The 20,911-nt window shown below is 45.2% G+C and overlaps 1 protein-coding gene across 1 annotated transcript in view; it reads left to right on the top strand.

The window, feature by feature from the left end:
* Positions 1–20,911, top strand: part of CDYL2 (chromodomain Y like 2) — a gene marked incomplete at its 5' end in the record, with an annotated part of 63,939 nt that overhangs the window by 5,260 nt on the left and 37,768 nt on the right. The window contains 2 exons of the mRNA XM_081108358.1: positions 5,113–5,240; positions 7,733–8,321. Of these exons, the coding sequence (XP_080964484.1) occupies positions 5,113–5,240; positions 7,733–8,321 (717 nt within the window). The remainder of the gene's footprint in view (positions 1–5,112; positions 5,241–7,732; positions 8,322–20,911) is intronic.

Below are 20,911 nucleotides of genomic sequence, written 5' to 3'. Positions count from 1 at the left end.
TGGCTTGGCTGAGGGAAGTGTAAGTAAGGAAAGGAAAGAAGAGAATTGGTGAATATTCAGTGAGCGTCCCTGATGTATCTCACTGATCCCTAGCACAAACATTTTGCTCATTTTCCTGCCTTCTTTTGACAGGAAATATTTTTAAAAATTCAGCATTTCTCATGATTTAAAAAATCTATATAATTATTTATCTCTTGTTTATTTTTAAAAGTAATTGTCCTAAAGCTCACTTTACATATCTTTACTCAGTGTACCTTCTTATAACTTGTACTGCTTCACATATAATTTAACAGCCTTGCAACAGTATATTCTCATTTCCCTCCTGCCTTTGTCCTATTGTTGTCATTCATGTTACCTTTGCATATGCCATGAACACACAATACATTGCTGCTCTTTTTGTTGAAGATAGTCATTTAACTTTAGAGCATTTAAAAGTAAGAAAAAAAGAGTTTATTTTTACCTTCATTTATCCCAATTTCACTGCTCTTTATTTCTTTGTGTAGACCCAAGTTTCTGTCTGGTTTTATATTCCTTCTGTCTGAAGAATTTCCTTTAACATTTTGTATTGAGTCTGTCTGCTGGAGATTAATTCCCTTAGTTTTTGCCCGAGGAATTCTTTCTTTTTCATAAAAAGAAAGTTTTTGTAGGCTATCAAGTTATTGATTGAGAATATTTTATTTCGTCACTTTCAATTAATTTCTGATGCAAATGTGTCATATTTACCAGACTGACCATCATCTTTGTATAATTCAGATTCTTTATATCTATATTTTCTATCTACTTGATCTGTCTCAGTCTGAAAGTATTGAGTTTAAATCTTCAGATAGTTTCCATTTTCTGTTGAATTTTTTAAAGTTAATTTTTTATTCAGTGCAGAAAAGTTCATGACTAGTATGTATTTAGTGAGTATTTTTAATTAAAAAAATCTTCCTTTCTAATTGAATGCATTTTGCACCTCAGTTTTACTTTGATGTTCTTTACAAAATTTGATCCTGCCTGATACATTTTTCCTCATTCTTTTAACTCTTAACACTAAGTGAATAAGTATGTAATGAATTCTTACAATTGTTAGGTTTTATGATTGTTGTTACTATTCCGATGTTGTTACTATTGTTGTTACTATTCAGATGTTGTTACTATTCAATTTTGAATACTTTTAAAAATTGTAGTACAACCCATAGTTGTACTTTTTAAAACACTTGAACTGACTATGTATTTTTCAGAAGAGATGCATAGTACACAAGAGTTCCCATAGGCCTCTTAACCAGGTTTCATGATGGTTTACGTCTGATACCATGTACAGTTATCAAAACGAAGAAATTAACATTGGTGCTGCACCGTGAACTGAACTACAGACCTAATTAGGTGTCACCAGTATTTCTTTGAATATCCTTTTCTGTTTCAGGATCCAATCCATATTGCATTTAGTTACTACTGTTCCTCAGTAACCTCCAATCTAAGGCAGTATTTTGGTCTTTCATTGCATTGTATGACCTTGACACTTTCCAACAGTACTGGTCAAGTATTTTGTAAACTGTCCGCAGTTTGGGTTTGTCTGATGTTTTTTTCATAACGTTATGGGTTTGGGGATCATATCACCAATTGGAAGTGGCCTTCTCAGTGAATCATTTCAGAGTATATATGACATTAGCATGGTTTATCACTAGTGATATTACCTTGATCACTGGGGTTTGCCAGATTTCTCAGCTGTACAGTTATTATTTTTCCTTTGCTCACTCTGTTAAAATACTCAATTAAGTCCAGTCACTCAGGTGAGAGGAATTAAGTTCTGCCTCCTAAAGGGAGGGGTATCAATTAGTGGGCATCTGTTAAAACTATTATGATGGTTAATTAATATGTTAGGGGAGATACTGTGAGGCTATGCAAATATTCATTTCTCTCTGAAGTTTTACCCACTTATTTTAGCATTTTTTGGTGTGTGAATCTTGCCTGTACCAGTTATTACTGTGGGGTTCTAACACTGATTTTTCTGTGTCCCTTTTCTTTTAAATTTATTATTGGAATACTTCTGTAAGGACTGTTCAACCCTTCTCCCTGTTTGTTTATTCCAGAGTAAGCAGTCTTTTTCTGTAATGGGCTAGATAGCAAATATTTTAGACTTTGTGGGCCATAGGTCTCTGTCACATGACTAACTATACTCTTTAGTGTGAAATAGCCATAGATACGTAAATGGCTGGGCATGGTTATGTTACAAAAAATCTTTTTTGTTGTTGTTAATCCTAACCAGAGTGGAAGAGCGGGGGAGAGACAGAGAGAGAGAGAGAGAGAGAGAGAGAGAGAGAGAGAGAGAGAGAGAGAGAATCATTGATGTGAGAGAAATACATCGATTGGTTGCCTTCTGCACATGCCCTGACCAGGGCTGGGGATTGAGCCTGCAACCAAGGTACATGCCCTTGGCTGGAATTGAACCTGAGAACCTTCAGTGCACAGGCTGACACTCTGTCTACTGAGCCAAACCGGCAGGGCAATAAATCTTCATTTTTTAAAGACAGGCATCGGGCCAGATTTGGCTTGCAGGCCAGCTTCTGATAATTCATTCATTTTTGATTTATTTTATTCTTGGGGTTATAAATGTAGTACTACCACTGTTTATTTTATTATTCAAATTGTTTCAGCTGTTGCCATTGGGAACTTTTTCAGTGGGCTCCTTAGGCATTCCCCCATCATTTACTTATTTACTTATTTTTTGAACACTTTCTTATTTTTGGCACTACGAGATCCTCATAGCTCATTTTTCAAATGAGTAGTAATCTGCTTCGTGTTGATATTTACTGCTGTGTTGCTGACAATTACCTGAAAGAGAAGTTGGGATGCTTCACTGGACTGGAAAAAGTTCAGTTAAAGCAGGTCTAATTAAGCAAGTTTATTCTGTATATATAAAAGGCTAAGTTGACTCACCCATGCACGATGCATATAAAGCTCTTGCTGGCACCAATCGCATGCATGTGTTTCGATCTGTCATTGTCGATTGTGAATTTGGTTGACACTTCTATTATAGAGAAAGGGTGAATAGCGATATTAAAATATTTCTTCTAATTAATTTCCTTTCAATGTGATGAATCTGTGCACTGGGCCACTAGTGTTCTAATAATGGTGATTGCCATCATTATTTTTCCTAATGAGATAGCTATCCACTCATCATCATGGCACCACTAATAATGCATCAGAATTCTCTTGCCCCCACCTGCAGTGGAATGGCATGTCATATTAGCTGGAATTACAGAGAGTAAATGTTATTAATGATTTGATTGAACTCTAAGGAATAGTCCATGGTCTCAGATTGCTTGTCTTTGAAATAAGAAGCTGGCGGGTGTGTGTGAGCACAAAGTTTTAAAATATCACCCACGTGGTGGTTAGTAAGTGCATGGAAAAGGGAAGGGGATTGACAGGGTTGTCACCACGTGGAGGGTGGAGGGGGTCCTGTGCAGGTAGGGGATGGGGGCATCAGGAGCCAGCCCCCAGCATCCTGGAGGCCCAGGTCTCTTGTCAGCAGGTGTGTGGAGTCAGGGGATAGTGGTGGAGATTGGGGGAGCTTAAGAGGAAAAAAGGATTTCTCAGACAGAGAAGGTTGCAGTCCTTCCCAAGATCACGTCATGAATAACATGGGCCTTTGTTGGCAAGAGAACAAATTAGAATTCTGGTTCTATTTGTGATCCTTCTGAGAAAACGAGAAGAGGGTCAGAAAACCTACCCGGTATGTGAGGGAGGAGATTAAGTCCCAGGAGATGGCACAATCGAAGTATGATGGGGTGTGAACTCTTTGTGGGCATTTTGGTCTTTCAGAAAAACAATTGTTTTTCTAAACCTGAAAAAAAACTTTAAAAAGATGTTTAAAGTGTGGAGGAAATAATGTATATACCAGCACTTTTGTCCTCTGAAGTTTCATACGTATTAGAGCAATTCCACTCACCTCCTTGTGCTCTGTGGTGTTCAAGGCACTTTACTCTCCCCATTGTATTCCTTTCGTCCTTCCAATTATCTTTCAGGTAGCTGCTGCCATTGCTATTATTATTGTTGTTATTGTTATTGCTATTACTATTTTACAGATGGAGACACCGAGGGCCAGGGAGGTTGGGCAATTTGCCCAGGGTCACGTGGGTAGAAAGTGGTGGAGCCCACAGCTTTTCCTCCCCACATATCAGACTATTAGGGACAATCCTATTAATATGGTTTATTGTTGGTATTGGGTTAATTTGAGTAGAAATAGTGGTCAAGCCATGCAGTGGATTTGTGGAAGGGACCGGAGGTGAAAGCAGTGGCCTTTCTGTCACCTATAAAGCCACTTGTGACTCTGTGACTCTGTGACTCAATCCTCCAGTAATGTGGAGGGGGAAAAACCAAGCTGCCCCACCCCCCACCCTTGTTGTGGTTCCAGTTAGGGGTGTTGACACTGCACCCTTGCTGACTCCCCAGGTTTCTCCAGCAGCTCTAGTGAGAGCCATCTAAGTGGGTGGACTTTGTCTTCTTCCCAGGGAGGCATGGCATATTTTAAGAGGGTCATATTCTGCAGGTAGGGAAACAATTTGTCTTTAGATTACCATCAAGGTTTGTATTCACAGGAGGATTTGCAAAATTAAGTGACCTTTACTTTGGGAATGCAAAACTACTTATTTGTATACTCTCCACAACTACCCTATGACGTACTGTTATTTCCCCCTTGCTAGATGAGTCATCTGGTTTAGTAACTTGCTCAAGAACACATGATAAAAGGTTTCGCAGGAGATTTAAGCCAGATAGTCTTGCTCTGGGGCCTGTACTCTTAAATACATATAAGAGGATAGTAGAATCAGGGATGAATAAAAGGATGGATAAATGGACTGATGACTGGATGAATGAGTGCTCTCCAGCCACCATTTATTCCAGAATTCACTTCTCTACTCACCCTTTTACCCATCACCCGTTTATCCAGTCATCAGTCCATTTATCCATCCTTTTATTCATTTCTGATTCTACTATCCTCCCATCTGTTTATTCTTCCACCACCCATCCATTTTTCCATCCACCCATCCACCTACCCATCCACCCATCCACCTACCCATCCACCTACCCATCCACCTACAAACCTATTCATTGCGTTGGCTCTTTGTCTAGCGTGGTTTTCTGCTTCATCTGGGGAAGAAGTTTCTCCATCTGGGGGCCAGCTTTCTGAGGCTGGAGACCCTCTTGTCAACACCAATTCCTTAGCTCCCAAGTCATACCTGGGCTTGCTCCTGACTCTTGTAGGTTGGTGTTTTCGGTAATGTTGCTTTTTGCTTGTTCACTTTCCTCCGTCAACCTGTGCAAAGCTACAGGCTCTTCCAGAAACACTCATGACTTCCTGGATATGGTCATAAATGAATATTTAGCGAGTCCCATTCCCTGGCCCAAAGATTGGAAGTTATATTAGTTTTGCATGATTTACCTTTTAAAACTGTTAGAGTTTGTGTTATACCGCTAAAAGATATTTACTAAACTTAAAATGATGTTCACAGGGCATTTATAAGGAAAGAAGTTTTAATAGAAGTAAGCCTATTTGATTGGAGATTAATCAATTAAGGAGACAATTAAAATTGTCTACGAAGAAGCAGTATTATGAAGAAGCAGTATGTCTTAGCTATTTGCTTATTTATTAAGTGCAAAGCAATGGAAGTCATTTAATTATTTTGCATAGCCTCTGTTGTGGTAGAAAATCTCAGTGTTCAAAATTTTCTTACTTTTTATTATGGGAAAAATTAAACATAAAAATTTAAACATGTTAACAGTCATATAATGAACCTCCACATACTCATTACCCATCTTCAACAATTATCAACTACAGCAGCAGTTCTCAACCTGTGGGTCGCGACCCCTTTGCGGTCAAACGACCTTTTCACAGGGTTGCCTAAGATCATCCTGCATATCAGATATTTACATTACAATTCATAACAGTAGCAGCATTACAGTTATGAAGGAGCAACGAAAATAATTTTATGGTTGGGTCACAACATGAGGAACTGTATTTAAAGGGCCAGAAGGTTGAGAACCACTGAACTACAGTATATACCCACTTTTTCCCTCTCATATTATTTTTTCTTCTTATAAGTTTCTAGATTATTACTTAATGTCAAATTTCTATTCTTGAAAAGTATATTATGTTGACATTGAAATATAATAAATGTTTGAATGTATTTGTTTAATTTTTCCTTGAAATTTTGCTTGTTGGGGGTAGAGCATTAAAATTTTCTGTCACTTTTTTATTAAAAAATTCAGATCTATAGGAAAGTTGAAAGGTTAATAAATGACCCTCACATACCCTTCACCTAAATACACTGGTTATTAGCATTAGAACTGGCATTTTCCTAAGTGTGTTTTTCCCTGGCATTACTTGAGGAGATTGTCTTACATTTGAAGGTACGAAGACAGTAGCACATGGCTTTACAGCCAGATGGATTTAGGTTCAGCTCTCACCCCTCTTAGTCCTGCACTGTAGGGGAATTGCCCCATCCTCAATCCCTTCATCTATCAAATGGGAGTAATAAAAGTATACATACACCCATGGAGTTATACAAGTCACATAATAGGGTCTTTGCAAATATTACCTACCACCTTGCCTCAGTTACACCCCCTGTGTTGCAGCTTGTGGCTCTGAATGGGGGGAATTGGGCTTTGACAAATCGATTCATTTTTATCAATATGGAAGATTTTTGTTACTGAGAGTTGATATGGTGTAATGATTAAGAAAATAAATCTTGGGGGAGTGTGGTTCCAATCCCAGCCCTGCCTTTACTAGCTTGGAATTTGGTGAGTGATTTAATCTCTCTGAACCCAAGTTTCCTCACTGTAAAATGGAGTTAGAAAGAATACCTACCGCATTGGGTTGTTGTCAGGACAAAAGGAAAACATCCATGCCCAGCATTTAGTGTAATATCTGCCTCATATGTGCCCAGTGAATGTTACTAATCATTAGTATTATTATAAGGATACATCAGCATAGTGCCTACCATACAAATGCTCAATAAATATTACGTATTTATTATACAGTGGGGCCTTGACTTACGAGTGTCCCGACTAACGAGTTTTTCGAGATAGGAGAGCCGTCTCTCGGCCAATTTTTTGCTTTGAGTTGTGAGCTAAAATTCGGGTTACGAACCAACTTCAGATACCCCACCGCTAGTTGGCACAGCGAACGTCACAGTGAACACCACAACATCAGCCCAGCATCACGTGTCTCACTCGTTCACTTTTTGATTTGACATACGAGTAATTTGAGTTATGAGCTCTGTCACGGAACCAATTAAACTCGTAAGTCGAGGCCCCACTGTATTATTATTATTATTCTTAGTAGCAGCAGCAGCAGCAGCAGTAGTAGTAGGGGTGAAAAACCAATAGCAAATTGGCCTTTAAAAGTCTGATTCTACTTTCGTGCAATGAAAAGAATAAAGATCTTTACTGAAAACTTGCAATGTGATTTCAAGCAAGAGTAAGCCTTGGATGGATGGACAGACAGATGGCACCAGCTAGGCATAGCGTCAGTAAATCATGGGAAATGACCATGTACCTTGGGTTCCATTCAGTGATGTCCTAAAATAAACCAGCCACCTTGAATGCTCCTGAAAGTGTCACGGGCGTTGGACAGCTTGCCCCCTGCCCCCTGGCCAGGACGTAGCCTCTGTCCTGAGGGCTTTGTGTGTTCTTGTTGTCTGGGACTGATTTTTTCCTTTCTCTCTTTCCTGGCTCTCGTTTTGTATCCCAGGTCGAAAGGATTGTAGACAAAAGGAAGAACAAGAAAGGAAAATGGGAGTATCTCATCCGATGGAAAGGCTACGGGAGCACAGAGGATACGTGGGAACCAGAGCACCATCTGCTGCACTGTGAGGAGTTTATCGATGAATTCAATGGGCTGCACGTGTCCAAGGACAAGAGGATCAAGTCAGGGAAGCAGGCCAGCGCCTCTAAGCTCCTGCGCGACAGCCGAGGCCCATCAGTGGAGAAACTCTCCAATAGACCTTCAGAATCTGGGAAGAGCAAGGGGACTTCTCATAAACGGAAGCGAATCAACCCTTCCCTGTCCAAGCCGAAGAAAGGGTATCCAGCCAAGCCCCCTGCGGCAGGTGACAGGGCCGCCAAGACCGTGTCGTACAGGACTACCCCCAGTGGTTTGCAAATAATGCCCCTGAAAAAGGCTCAGAATGGAATGGAGAACGGGGACACTGGATCCGAGAAGGACGAGAGGCACTTTGGAAACGGGTCCCACCAGCCCGGCTTGGATTTGAATGACATTGGAGAGCAAGACCTGGGCGAGTGTGACATCAACCATGCGGCACTGGCAGAGAACGGGCTCGGTATGTGGCTTGTCTTTCTCCTGCCTTTGGCTCCAGTCATGGCGGGTGGGGGGGCTTTGCATGCACACACAAGACCCCCACCTGTTCCTGACTCTTAGCGAGACAGTAATTCTCCCTTGGTCTCTCTCACCTAGGGCCATGTGGACTTGGCTGTGTGTCCACTTTGGTTACAGGCACCCATGCATGTAGGGGAGGGCAGGCCAGTGGTACTCCAGCCAAGGCCTGGAACGGGTCCAAAATTCCTTATTGCACTTGAAGACACCCGAGGCCATGGTAACCACAGGTTCTCCTGTGAAGGCAGCTCAAAGTTCTCACCCACCAGGATCCGAGACTCACGTCCCCAGAGGGACAGTGCCTTTTGGGGGCAGCACACACCTCTCAGGGCCCTTGCTTTCAATCTCCTGGGGTGCCTGGCAGGGTAGCCCACAGAGGTGAAGTGTGGGTTGGGGTCTGGTCCTCCTCAGACCCAGTTTGGACTTAAGTTCTACTAACTCATTTGTAAGCGGGAGCCTCTTGCCCCTCATCTATAGCTAACATGCATGACCTTTCCCCATTTCTGAGTTACGTCCTACATATGCTGCCCCATCCCCATCCTGTGCACATTCTTTTGGTTGGCCCCTAACTACTTACTCCATCCTGGAAATAACAGCAAAGATGATAGAATTCCTCTCTCTTACCGAGTCCCCAGAGGCAAACTTAAAGACAGAGGAGGCAATAACCCAGGTAATTCAAACTTCCAAGCCTGACATTTCTCCAATAGTCACATTGCTCCCAGACTGAGTCCTTGTGGCTGAGGTTAGCTGTGTGTACCTCCTGCGTGCACTCCCCCAGTTCTTGGATACCTGTGTGTCTGTGTGGTGGCATTTTTTCCCTTAGCTGCCCGAATCCTGAGCCTTGGGATGTCAGGAAAGCCTGCACGAGTGTGGAGTGCCTGTGCCCAACAGAGTAGGGCCATCAGTGGCCTGGGTGGAACAGGGTGTGGGTGGGAACGGGTGCGTGGACGCCAGTGGCATGGGCTGGAAGAGCTCCCGGAGGGATGGGTGATGGTGCTTCCAGAGTTCCGAGTGCTAAGCGTGCCCCACTGGGGAGAGTGTGATGTCCTTAGGGACTCTTGCCGGGGAATCTGAGCAATCACTTGAAGGTTCCTCTTTCTCCAGAGAGGAGTCTCACCCAGTCAGCATTTATTTAGCAGTCTCTGCCCCAGATTGATTTCCGTTTCCGCCTGGGGATTCCTGATGCTGAGATGACTCTGTCTGCTACCATATGTAAACGCTGTTTGCTTAAAAAATTCATCTTTCCAGGAGGAGTGGGCTCCTGCAAATGATGCCTGGCACAAACATCCGTGTTGATGCTCCTGTGACAACTGCTGGCAGTAGAGGAATTCCCTGTTTTGGGGAGGGTGGCTGGCGAGGGGAGCTTCTGAAGCTCCTGGGATGCAGACAGTAGAAACCTGGGCATGATTCCTCATATCCCGGCTGGTAGAAATGCCCTGTCCTGCTCAAAATGTGGCTGCAGAGAGATGGGAGAAGCATGATGGAGGATGGTTTGCTCACATATGCTGCCAAACTGCAGCATGAAGGAGAGAAGGCAGTGGAGAAGTCTAGATAAAGGTGTACCTCTTGTTCCCTGCAACTTTCCCAAGTTGAGCAGAGTGCTAGCCATTTGCTCTCCATCCTTTGACCTCAACAGTGCCCCCTGGTTCATGACCTGATGGTGGGTATGCTACCCACATTGGGGGAAATAGGCAAGGACAAGCCTGCTGGGATCAGAGGTGGCCTCATTCATGTCCAACCTGAGCTCCAGAATGCTTCTCCAGACCTTCTCACCTCGGGTCTTGTTGGCCCCATTTTTCCTGTGTTCTTTACTCCACTGGGGCCCGTCCTGGGTAGAGAGGAGGAAGCTGCCTGCCTCTATTGTGTTCTGCTTTGGGGGCTCCCAAAGGGCCCTGTTGTTTAATCACATCCCATAGCATTGGTGTCCTGGAGATTCCCCAGAAGGTGAAGGCAGTGGTTCTCAGGTTGCACATGTGTAAGATTGTCTCGCACCTTGATAAGAATGCAGGTCCCGGAGAGTCTGATTTACTATGTCTGGGGTGGAGCCCAGAAGATGGGCTTTTTTTTGTATTTGTTTATTTAAATATATTTTTATTGTTTTTTTTTTTAGAGAGATAGGGGGGGGGGGAGAGAAACATAGATCAGCTGCCTCCTGCATGCTCCCCACTGGTGGTCGAGTCCACATCCCAAGCATGTGCCCAGACTGGGAATCGAACTGGAAACCTCGTGGTGCACAGGATGACACCCAACCAACGGATCCACAGTGGCCAGGGAGAAGATGGGTTTTTTTTTTTCACAAGTACCCTGGGTGACTCTAATGCATTGTGGCAATATGTGGGTGGCAATTAAGTTTTACATCAGATGTCAATGTAAGTCAATTCCATACTTATTTTTTTGAAAACTTCCTAAGGGTTAGTCACTATGTTAGCTGCTTGGAGTAGCATAATAAAAAGATAGATAAGGACTAATTCCTCTGAAACTTACAATATATGCTCCAGTGAGTTCAAAGTGGATGTCTCTAGCTCAGTGTTGAGAACTCCTGAGGTTGGCTCATTAGGAGTAATACATATGCTATATACATGGTATGCCTTTGCCATTCCCACCTTGACCTCTTCTGTGGTCACTGGGGTGATAAATGCCCCAACCACTGTCAGCCTTTAACACTCCGGTGAGAACTAGCTTATTGTTCAGGTCTTGAGGTAACTGGGAAGAGGAAAAGACTGGGAATCCTTTCTAGAGAGAGAGGGTGGTTTGGGGTTCTTGGATAAGACCCAAGGCAGAAGGTGTGTTGTGGTTCCAGAACTTTCCAGCAACGGGTCAGAGGTATAGTCAAGTACATGTTTCCACTTATGTTTTCAACGAGAGGGAAGCCTTGATGAAGCAAGTCAGTGCTCATGTGGGACAAATGTCCTCTTCCTCCTCCTCTTTTACCCTCCCCCCCTTTCCTGACCACTTTTACCAAAGGGTCCAGTTCCCAGTGGCACAGGGGCGAGCTGATGGGGTTTTCAGCACCGAGGAGGGCTCCTCTTTGTCTACCAGATGAGGAGGAAGGTGGCTGGGGAGATCCTGGCTACACTTCCCCAGCATTTGTTTTGGGGGTGGGCTGTTGCTTTTTATATGATTTTAACTTCTCTTTGGTGGATTAAGGTTCTGCATACAGAAAAGCAAATTATGTAACACGTTACTCATTTGCTGCTGACTTCCCTGATCTGTGCTGTGGGAACAAGTGCTAAATCGGGGCTCCGGAGGGTGGTGTTTTGGTTTCAGGCTGCATTCTCCCCAGCAGTGTTGGTGAAGCGACTCAGTACGGCTCTTGATTCCAATTTTTCTTCCATAATGGCAATCGGCCCTGTGGTCCAGGGACCATCTGCCTCAGTATCCCTTAGGGAGCTTGTTAAAAATGGGCTCCACCCCAATTGAATGAATCGGGATCTCAGGAGATAGGGTGGGGGTTCTGTATTGTAAACGCTGAATTTTAATGGCCCTGGGTATGTATGTATGTATGTAGTTCCTGTGGATGCGTTTGGTTGTAAGTAATGGCTTATAGATCCACTGGGGTAGATCCAAAGATAATGCTTGGATTTTCACTTTGTAAATGGGAATGTGATTTGGTCTTTCAAAGTTTAAAACCTGACATAATTCCTTCTTGCTGATGCACTACCTACTAGGCATCTCTTTTTATTCTGAAACAGCAGTTTCATCTGTATGGAAAAACTTTCAGTTAGCTAACTCCCGTGGTCTGGTCCAGGAAGACTAGTTTGTGCTGTCTGGCCTAAATAGGCGCTAGAGCAGTGATGGCGAACCTTTTGAGCTCGGCGTGTCAGCATTTTGAAAACCCTGACTTAACTCTGGTGCCGTGTCACATATAGAAATTTTTTGATATTTGCAACCATAGTAAAACAAAGACTTATATTTTTGATATTTATTTATATATTTAAATGCCATTTAACAAAGAAAAATCAACCAAAAAAATGAGTTCGCGTGTCAGAGGTGTCATAGGTTCGCCATCACTGCGCTAGAGCATTGATACTTAACGGACTCAGGTGAGCCTTTCACCTGTGGAAACATCCCTAACTAGGAACCAACCTGTCAGTCTAAACCCCAGCACAACACACAGATGCCCAGCATTCTCCGAACTCCCATGAAGCCAGTGAGTTTCCACTCCTGATGCTGAGCCTGTGGCCCTGTGTTAACATTTCAACGAATTTGAGATCATGTTCCTTGTGTCCTGAGACTATTGTCTGTCGCCCAGGCACTGCATCCCAGACACTGCTTGATTCGTGTTTTCAGAATTGTTCCTCTCATCGAGTGAGTCATCCCACACCAGCGTGCAGCATTTGCCATGTTTTCTCCATTGATCTTTAAAATTATCTCAGCTTTCACTTGTATAGTGTTTATTTATCTCTTCCTACTCACTCTTTCAATGTGATTATGGTTTTTTCCTTTGTTGAACATAAAGGAGTTCCCATGTTTTAACAGCACTTCAGAACTGAGCATGAGCATGGGCCATGCCCTGGGGTTTTCAAGAATCTAGGGCTCTGGAACATCAAACCAGTATCAGATCCTGGGGGAGGAGGGTGTTAAAGCACAGATTACTACAATTGAAAAAACAAATGAGAAAACAAACAAAACCCCCACTCAGACGGCTGTGCCAACCTCAGAGTTTCTGATTTAGTAGGTATGGAGGGGGGCTGAGGATCTGCATTTCTAGCAAGTTCCCAGATGCTGCTGCAGGGCCAGGGACCCAGTTGCAGAACCACTGCTCCAGGCAAATAAGCACCAGGATGGTTGAGACGAAAATGACAGACAGTGACTGAGAATACCAGTGGGTGGTAACAGACTCAGAGGTACAGAGAACAGACTGACAGCTGTCAGAGGGGCGGGGCTTCGGGAGCTGGGTGAGAAAGGTAAAGGGATTAAGAAAAAGCAAACAAACAACCTCATAGAAACAGACAACAGTATGGTGATTATCAGAGGGAGAAGGTGGAGAGGGGAGGTAGAAAAGGGTAAAGCGGGGGATAAATGGTGATGGAAGGAGACTTGACTTGGGGTGGTGAACACACAATACAATACACAGATGATGTGTTACAGAATTGTACGCCTGAAACCTCTGTAATTTTATTAACCAAGGTCACCCCAATGAATTCAATAAAAAGAAAAACAAGGAGAATACCAGTTGGTGACATTGGGGAGAGTTGAAGCACCTTTGGCCTGGACCTTGAATTTGCATTCTAAATTGAAAGTTTGAGAGTATGAGAATGATGAGGACTTGGAGTTTACAAAGTACTTTTCATGATCCTTAGAGCAGTCCTAAGTGGTAGCTGTTGATGTGCCTGCTCCATCGAGGAGACTGAGGTTACAAATGTTCAGGTTGGGATTAGAAGAGAAACCCAGACAGAGTTGGCCCCCAGATCACTGCCCAGCCGGTTCTGCACACGAGCCTTGAACAGGGCCGGGAGGGCTGGTGGGGCAGGAGCCACTTCTTGGGCTTGCCCTTTTGCTTTTCCCTGGATGCATATAATCCTTCCAAGCCTGAGATACTATGACTAACTCTATGCCATTCAATTTGAAAACCTGGATAAAATGGTCAGTATTCTAGAAAAATGCAACTAACAAAACAGACTCAAGGAGGACTGGAAAACCTGAATAGAGCAGTAACTATTGAAGAAGTTATTAACTCAGCCACTACAGAGCTCTCATAAAAAGCAGGGGAGAAGTCACAGAAGGCTCAAAGGTTTTACAGGCAAGTCTACCAAATATTCTAGAACAGATAATCCCTCTCTTATCCAAATGGTTGCAGAGAACAGAGAAAGAGAAAGCACTACAACTCCTTTGATGAGGCCAGTATCACCTGGATTTCCGACCAGACGGTGCTGGGGTCCAACCCCAGCAGGTCCAGGGGTCCCCAAAGGTGTGGATGGAGTCAGCGAAGAAGGAATGACACGGAGACAGCGTTCAGTTGATCAGCAGCCTAGCCAGGATCTCTAGCCAGGATCTCCAGCCAAGTTCTGGTCTGGATCTCCAGCGAAGTTCTGGTTAGGATCTCCAGCCAGGTTCTGTGTCCATGTTCTCTTGTTAGGTTCTCCAGCCAGGTTCTATAGCCATGTTCCCTCACTAGGTTCTCCAGCCAGGTTCTGTCCAGGTTCTCCAGCCAGGTTCAGTCACCAGGTTCTAGTCAGGTTCTCTTGCCATGTTCTATCCAGGTTCTGTAGCCAGGTTCTGTCTCTAGGTTCTTCAGCCAGGTTCTCTCGCTAGGTTCTGTCTCTAGGTTCTGTGGCCAGTTTCTGTCCAGGGTCTTTTGCCATGTTCTCTCCAGCGAAGTTCTTCTGTCTCTAGGTTCTGTGTAGGTTCTGTCTTCTAAGTTCTGTGTTGTTACATCTGTATCTATACCAGTTGATTCCAATCCTATCAATCTCTATTCCAAAGGTTAGGGCGTTTCTTATCTCCATTCCAGGGAGTAAAGATTATGTAGCTTAAGCATGATTGTTCATAGTTAAAGTGATTAATTACCCGCCTGGCACTTAGTTAAGAGGTTTTAGTCCCTCCCTAACTTCAGGGGAAAATTCCTACCTGGGGAAACAACCTTTCTCAGAGACCTTGGTTAAAACACATAGTGCCAAGAAGGTGAGCAAACATATTAAGAACAGTATGCCATATATGCCAGGTCTCTTGAAACAGCAAGCATGGATCGGCTCCCGGCAAGACGGGAGGAGGAGCAAGGAAAATTATAGGTCAGTTTCACTTGAAGATACAGTTGTCAAAGTCCTGAATAACCCTCCTGGGCTTACTACCATCTCCTTGGTACTTCCTCAAAATCATGACTGTGCCAGAAACTTCTCACTCTGTGCCCTGAACTTGACCCCAGCTCATGACCTTTAGAATCACCATGGCTTCTGAAGGTGCCCAGCTTGTCCCTGGACGAGGCCTCGGGGAGCTGGCTCAGGGCAGCCCATGTGTCATGGGCAGTGGCCCCAAGACATCTAATAAATCACAGGAAGTCCACAGAGGGTGTCCACGCTGCGGCCTCTTGTTAACACAGGTATTTGTTTCCCTGGGCACAGCTGTTCTTTTAACACAGTTCAAACACCCACTCCCAAGCCAACAGATTTTGACCAACCTTTTTCTTTTTCAAAAGTGGGTCATTTTCCAAACCAATAACAACAAAAACCTAAGGGGTTGTTATGTTTTGTCTTTCAATGTGTGGCAAGTAAATGACTGGTGCTAATGAAACCCTTTTATGTGGGAACGTGAAGACCAGTCCAACTTGGCCACCACCTCTGAGTGGAAAGTGCCAGGCTGTGATGGAAAATCTGACTGCGAACTTGACCCATGGCAGGTCCAAGGGGAAAATCCATGCTCCCGATTGGTTCCCTGATCCGGGGTTTGATTTTGGCATCCAGAAGAGGCAGATGGAATCTTAACCACTGTCAAGATTCGGAAATGGACTAATTACTTTCCCTGCCAGCTCAGATACTGTTCTCTCAAGTACGTAAAACACAAACAAACAAACAACACACACACACACACATCCAAAAAGAAAAGAAAACAAGACACCTTAGGAACTGTTTCCAAGTTGCCATTCATCATCAGTGGTAAACCAAAGCAAGTGGGGTGTGGAGAAGTCCACCCCCAGGTGCAAGCAGTAAGGGTCTGCAGAGGGTTGCCAAACAATGCTGAAAATCAGTTTGCCACCATTAGTGAAAAGCTTCTCCTTTCCATTGGGGTGAACCCCCAGACTCACAGCTTGTCCCCCACCCCCACCCCGGTGATTATGGTGATGCTGAACTCCTTCCAAAGTCGAAGCCTCGTTCTTTGTGTCTGCTGACCGGATACTACGTCATCTCCTCAGTGGTTTTCGGATTTAGCACCTTAACTACGTAGCATCCTCACGGGGTTAGCTGCGAATGGTCTTGCCTCTAGGTGGGGAAACTGAGGCTCCGAGTGGACACAGAACACCGAAGGGAGGAGTTGTGATGTGGTGTCAGGTCTGGCGATGCTGACGCCGTCGGGTCTGTGAACCATGTTATACAGGAAAAAAGGCACTTCCAGGGTGTAGGTGCAAATCGGCACCCTTCCCCTGGGTCCTGAGGAAGCCCTGGCAGCCTTCCTCTGAAACACCTTCCGTGGTTCCAAAGATGCTGACTTGGCGTTCCAGGGAGGTGGACCCTCCGGTCCTGAGTGATTTTTCTCTGGGCCTTAGATGAAAAGACATACACACACACGCGCACAGGTAGGAAACCAAGGCCTCCACTGAGAAGGTGACATCTGAGTAAAGGTCGGAGGTGGTGAGAACATCTCGCTTTAAACTCAGAAACCTGTCTGTGTCAGGCGTGTGGATCTGCTTCCCCCTTTTAGCGGCCAGGGTTTTGTAGTGTGCAGGTAACGGGTCCTCCCTCTGATGGGCATTTAGGCTGCCTCCCAGGACGCACACTCTTGCCAGCCCTGGCATTGCCAGTCATCGTCATGCTCTCCCAGCCTCTGCTGTTTTGATTTTAGTTTGCAGACGAGGGTGAGCATCTTCTCATGTTCCTGCCGCTGTGTTTCTTTCCCTGGGAGTGGCCCAAGCATAGTCAGGCCAAGTGTAGAGAAGGTGTCATTCAGTATGATGGGTGGACAAGGGCATTTGGCCATGTTGCTTCAGGCAAATTGCTTAGCTTCTCTGGGCTAAGTTGTTCATTCATAAGATGCAGATATATTTATACCTTATGGGGGTGGGGTAAAGTATAAGTGGTTTCATTCATAAAAAGCCCTTAGCATATTACTTGGCATATGGTAGACATTGGATAAATATTAGTTATTGTTATTTCAGTCCCTTGCCCACTTTTCTACCTGGGTCTTTGTAGTTTCCTATTTGATTTTTAGAGCACTTTACATATTGTGCATATTATCCCTTGTTATATATGTTAACTCAACCAGTACTCACCGGGCAGCTGGACAGAAACTGTTCAGACAAATCATGGGAATGTCTTATGCCATCATGGAGATATGCAGAAGACACGGAGGGAGCTGCAGGCAGAGTCCTAAGCCACCTTGGGAGGGAGTTAGGAATGGGCTCCTTGGAGGAGGTAATATGCAAGCTGAGTCTGATAGAATGAGCCAGAATAAATGAGGAAAGAGGCAGGGGCGGTGGGATGACAGATGACAGCATGCACAGGGCCACTCGCCTAGGTCAGCATGTGGGTGTGTGACACCAGGTCACAAATACTATGGGAGCCCAGCCAGTTCCCGACCACCCACCCAGGGGAGGCTGAAGCTGCGGGGAATTCCCTGTGCTGTCAGGGTTCTCATGGCTGAGGAACCAGACAGATGGAGCCAGGACAGTGTTTTAGATTCTCTCTGAAAGGGGTAAGGAAGCCCTCATGCAGCCTGCACTCTCCAGGTCTGCCTCCCACCCTTCCCCACACCGTTTCCCTGTGTCCCCCTCCCCTCCAGCCCACCTGTGAGTACTTCACCTCCTCATCCTTCATGGCTCCCTCAAGCAGTGATTCCCCCGCGGAAACCTTCCCTGACCCCCTTTTGGTCAGCCTCCAGTTTCGTTTGCACACGTAGAACCGTGTTACTTCACTGACAGCACTCACCCCCCGTTTGAAATGGTCACAACCTGGTTACCTGCATAGTCTCTGCCTCCCTCACTAGGCCATGAGCTCCCCTGGGGCAGGCATGGTCTCTGTTTTCCATCACAGTTGTATCTCCTGCAGCTAACAGTGCCAGGCACAGAGTAGGTGCTTAAGAAATACCCGCCACATGAAGGAGTGAATGAATGAATGGACAGAAGAGGAATCCAGAAGCCTTCCCTGCTTCAGATGTGGGTCCTGAGGCCCCCCCGTGAATTCTCCTCATACCTGCTGAATGCTCCCCTCACTGTCTCGGTGTCCGCCCCCCCCCCCCCCCCCCCGGGCTTGTCTTGCCAGCTCACGTTGCGCTCCCTGCTCCTGTAGCGTGTCATGGAGAGCTAGTGTTTTGTCAGCGCTCTTTGCAGCAGCTGAAGGATTCCCTTTCCCTTGTCTCATCTGAGAGTTGTTTTCACCATCTGCCACGAAGGCCCCGACTTGCTACGCTTCTCCACCCTTAATATTCACACAGTCTCGCCAGCTCTTAATTAAGCTCCTGGGTTCATTCCGCCACCACCCCCAGCCCCGCCCCGGCACACACGCTGCGCTCCATCAAGGGCTGTGCAGGATCATGTGCAGCAGAGTGCATTCATTCGGGTGGCATTTTCTGGACTTAGTGTAGTCCCTCGTGACGAAGAGGAAATGCAATGGATTTCTTAGTAGAAGTCCCAGCTACAGAAAGGATTTTGAGATTTTCTCTTTAAAATTTGCTGGGAAAACAAAAACAAACAAAAACTTTCCATGAACTTTGGAGGCAGCATGGTGAGGAAGAAACTGGAAGGCGCGAGTGTGGGCTTTGAATTCAAGTGCAAACTGCCTCTGGCTGAGTCCTGACTGGGCAGGTCTCACCAGCTCTGGAGCCTCAGCCTTCCCCTCCGTACTATGGGAATAACAGTACTTACCACAAGGGGTTAAATGATGGGTCCCGGCTCATGTCAGTGCTGAGAGAATGTTAATTTCTACACCCCTGCACCCCCCCCCCCCGCCCCCTGCTTTCTTAGACCGTGCTGCTTATGGAGGCCCTTGCTTTCCTCAGAGACATGCTTTCTTACCCTACCACCCTGTGCCCTGTTGCTTTGTCATCAATACTAGGATATTAATTCTTATTCTGCTTAAGTCAGTGGTTCTCAACCTTGGCTGCACATGAGAATCACTTGGGAATCTTTTTAAAATCCTGATTTCTGGGCCTCATCCTCCGGAAATTCTGTTTCTTTGTTACTAATGTTGTGGCCCCACCCCATAACAAAGAAACAGAATTTTTGGAGGATGAGGCCCAGAAATCAGGGTTTTAAAAAGATTTCCAGCCCTGACCAGTTGGGCTCAGCGGATAGAGCATCGGCCTGTGGACTGGAGGGTCCCGGGTTCGATTCCGGTCAAGGGCATGTACCTTGGTTGCGGGCACAACCCCAGTGGGGGGTGTGCAGGAGGCAGTTGGTTGATGCTTCTCTCTCATCGATGTTTCTGGCTCTCTGTCCCTCTCCCTTCATTTCTGTGAAAAATCAATAAAATATATTTTTTTTAAAAAAAGATTCCCAGGTGATTCTAATGTGCAGCCAAGGTTGAGAACCACTGGCTTAAGTAAACCAGCAAAGTGAATTCAAGAGGCCCCACGTCTGGGCAGCGAGACGACTGACCCTGTCACTTCTATCCTCGAAGGAAGTCAGTCTTGAGTCTCCCACCTGCCATCTTGGCGACAGTGATACTGGGTTGGAGGTTCCCGTCTCCAAGATAATTCTTAATTCTTCTGTAAAAAAGAAGTCAGGTGGTTTTTCCCACCTTTGGTCTCTTTCTCGATTCTCTTGCACTTATTCACGCTGGTGAGGAGTGGATCTGTGCTCATCTCCTGGAGTTTAAACGCAGTGTCCCATTGCTGGTCTGCCTTCCCACCAGTTACTCCTCCTGGCACTTGGTGGTGAAAGAGAAACAATTGGCCACAGGTTTACTGAGCACCCGTGTGTGCCAGGCATGGTGTTGGGTGCTGAGGCCATGGACGTGTGTAAGAGATGGTTGCTGTCCTTGCCCAGCTCACACTCTATAGGGAAAACCTGAGAAAATGGCTGAACTTTACTGCACACTGTGATGTGCGTGCGAGTGCCCTGCATGAGTGCAGAACCCACTAGAATTAGGAGGTTAGAGTAAGGACTTCCAGGTGGTAGAGGCCCACATCTAACCCGAGGCCTGAAAGATGAGAAGAGTTTGGTCAGGCAAAGAGAAGGGGAAATGTTCTGGATGGTAAGAAGTGTATTTTATTAAGAATATTTGTGTAAAATATGTGGCATCGCCAATAAGCTCCATTTATGCTTTCTTCATCAAACATTTAGTGACTGCTAGAAGCCAGCACTGTGCATCTAGAAGTGAGCCACTGTGTGCCTTGCCCTGGGAATAGAACCATGAATGAGGCAAGATGCTCACAATTTAGGGAAGAAAGCAGATAAATAAGGAAAAGACAAATAAATAAAGAATTTCCATACCCATGTCAAAAAAAGCCAGCATTTATTTATTGAGCCTGTGCCATGAGCCATGCCCTGTTCTGAGCATAGTAACTCAGCTTGTCCTAGGAGGTAGGGTCTCTTTCTCTCTTTATTTTACAGATAAGGAAACTGAGGCACATGGAGGCAAGTAACCCGCCTGTGCTGTGGTCTGTCAGTTGGCAGGTGACTATTCCAGGATTCACATCTAGTGGTCTAGCTCCAGGCCCATACTCTTACCTGCTGCTGTTACCTGGACGCGCCAGGAGAGCCGCCGCGTGGTTGGAACCCCTTCCCTTCCCTTAGCCTTTTGAGATCATTTCTGCCATTCCCCCTTCCCTCCCCTTACAATACAGTCCAAGAGGCGTTTACTTTGCTCCCACTGTGTGCTGGCAACTGGGGACAGAGAGAGGACTAGCCTCGCTTCCAAAGAACTTGTAGCTCATTAAGCTAATTAA

Source organism: Myotis nattereri (assembly GCF_964212035.1).
Source record: "Myotis nattereri genome assembly, chromosome: 15".
NCBI classification, from domain to species: domain Eukaryota; kingdom Metazoa; phylum Chordata; class Mammalia; order Chiroptera; family Vespertilionidae; genus Myotis; species Myotis nattereri.
Note: the sequence above shows the minus strand (reverse complement) of the source record. Positions and strands in the feature narration are given on the sequence as shown.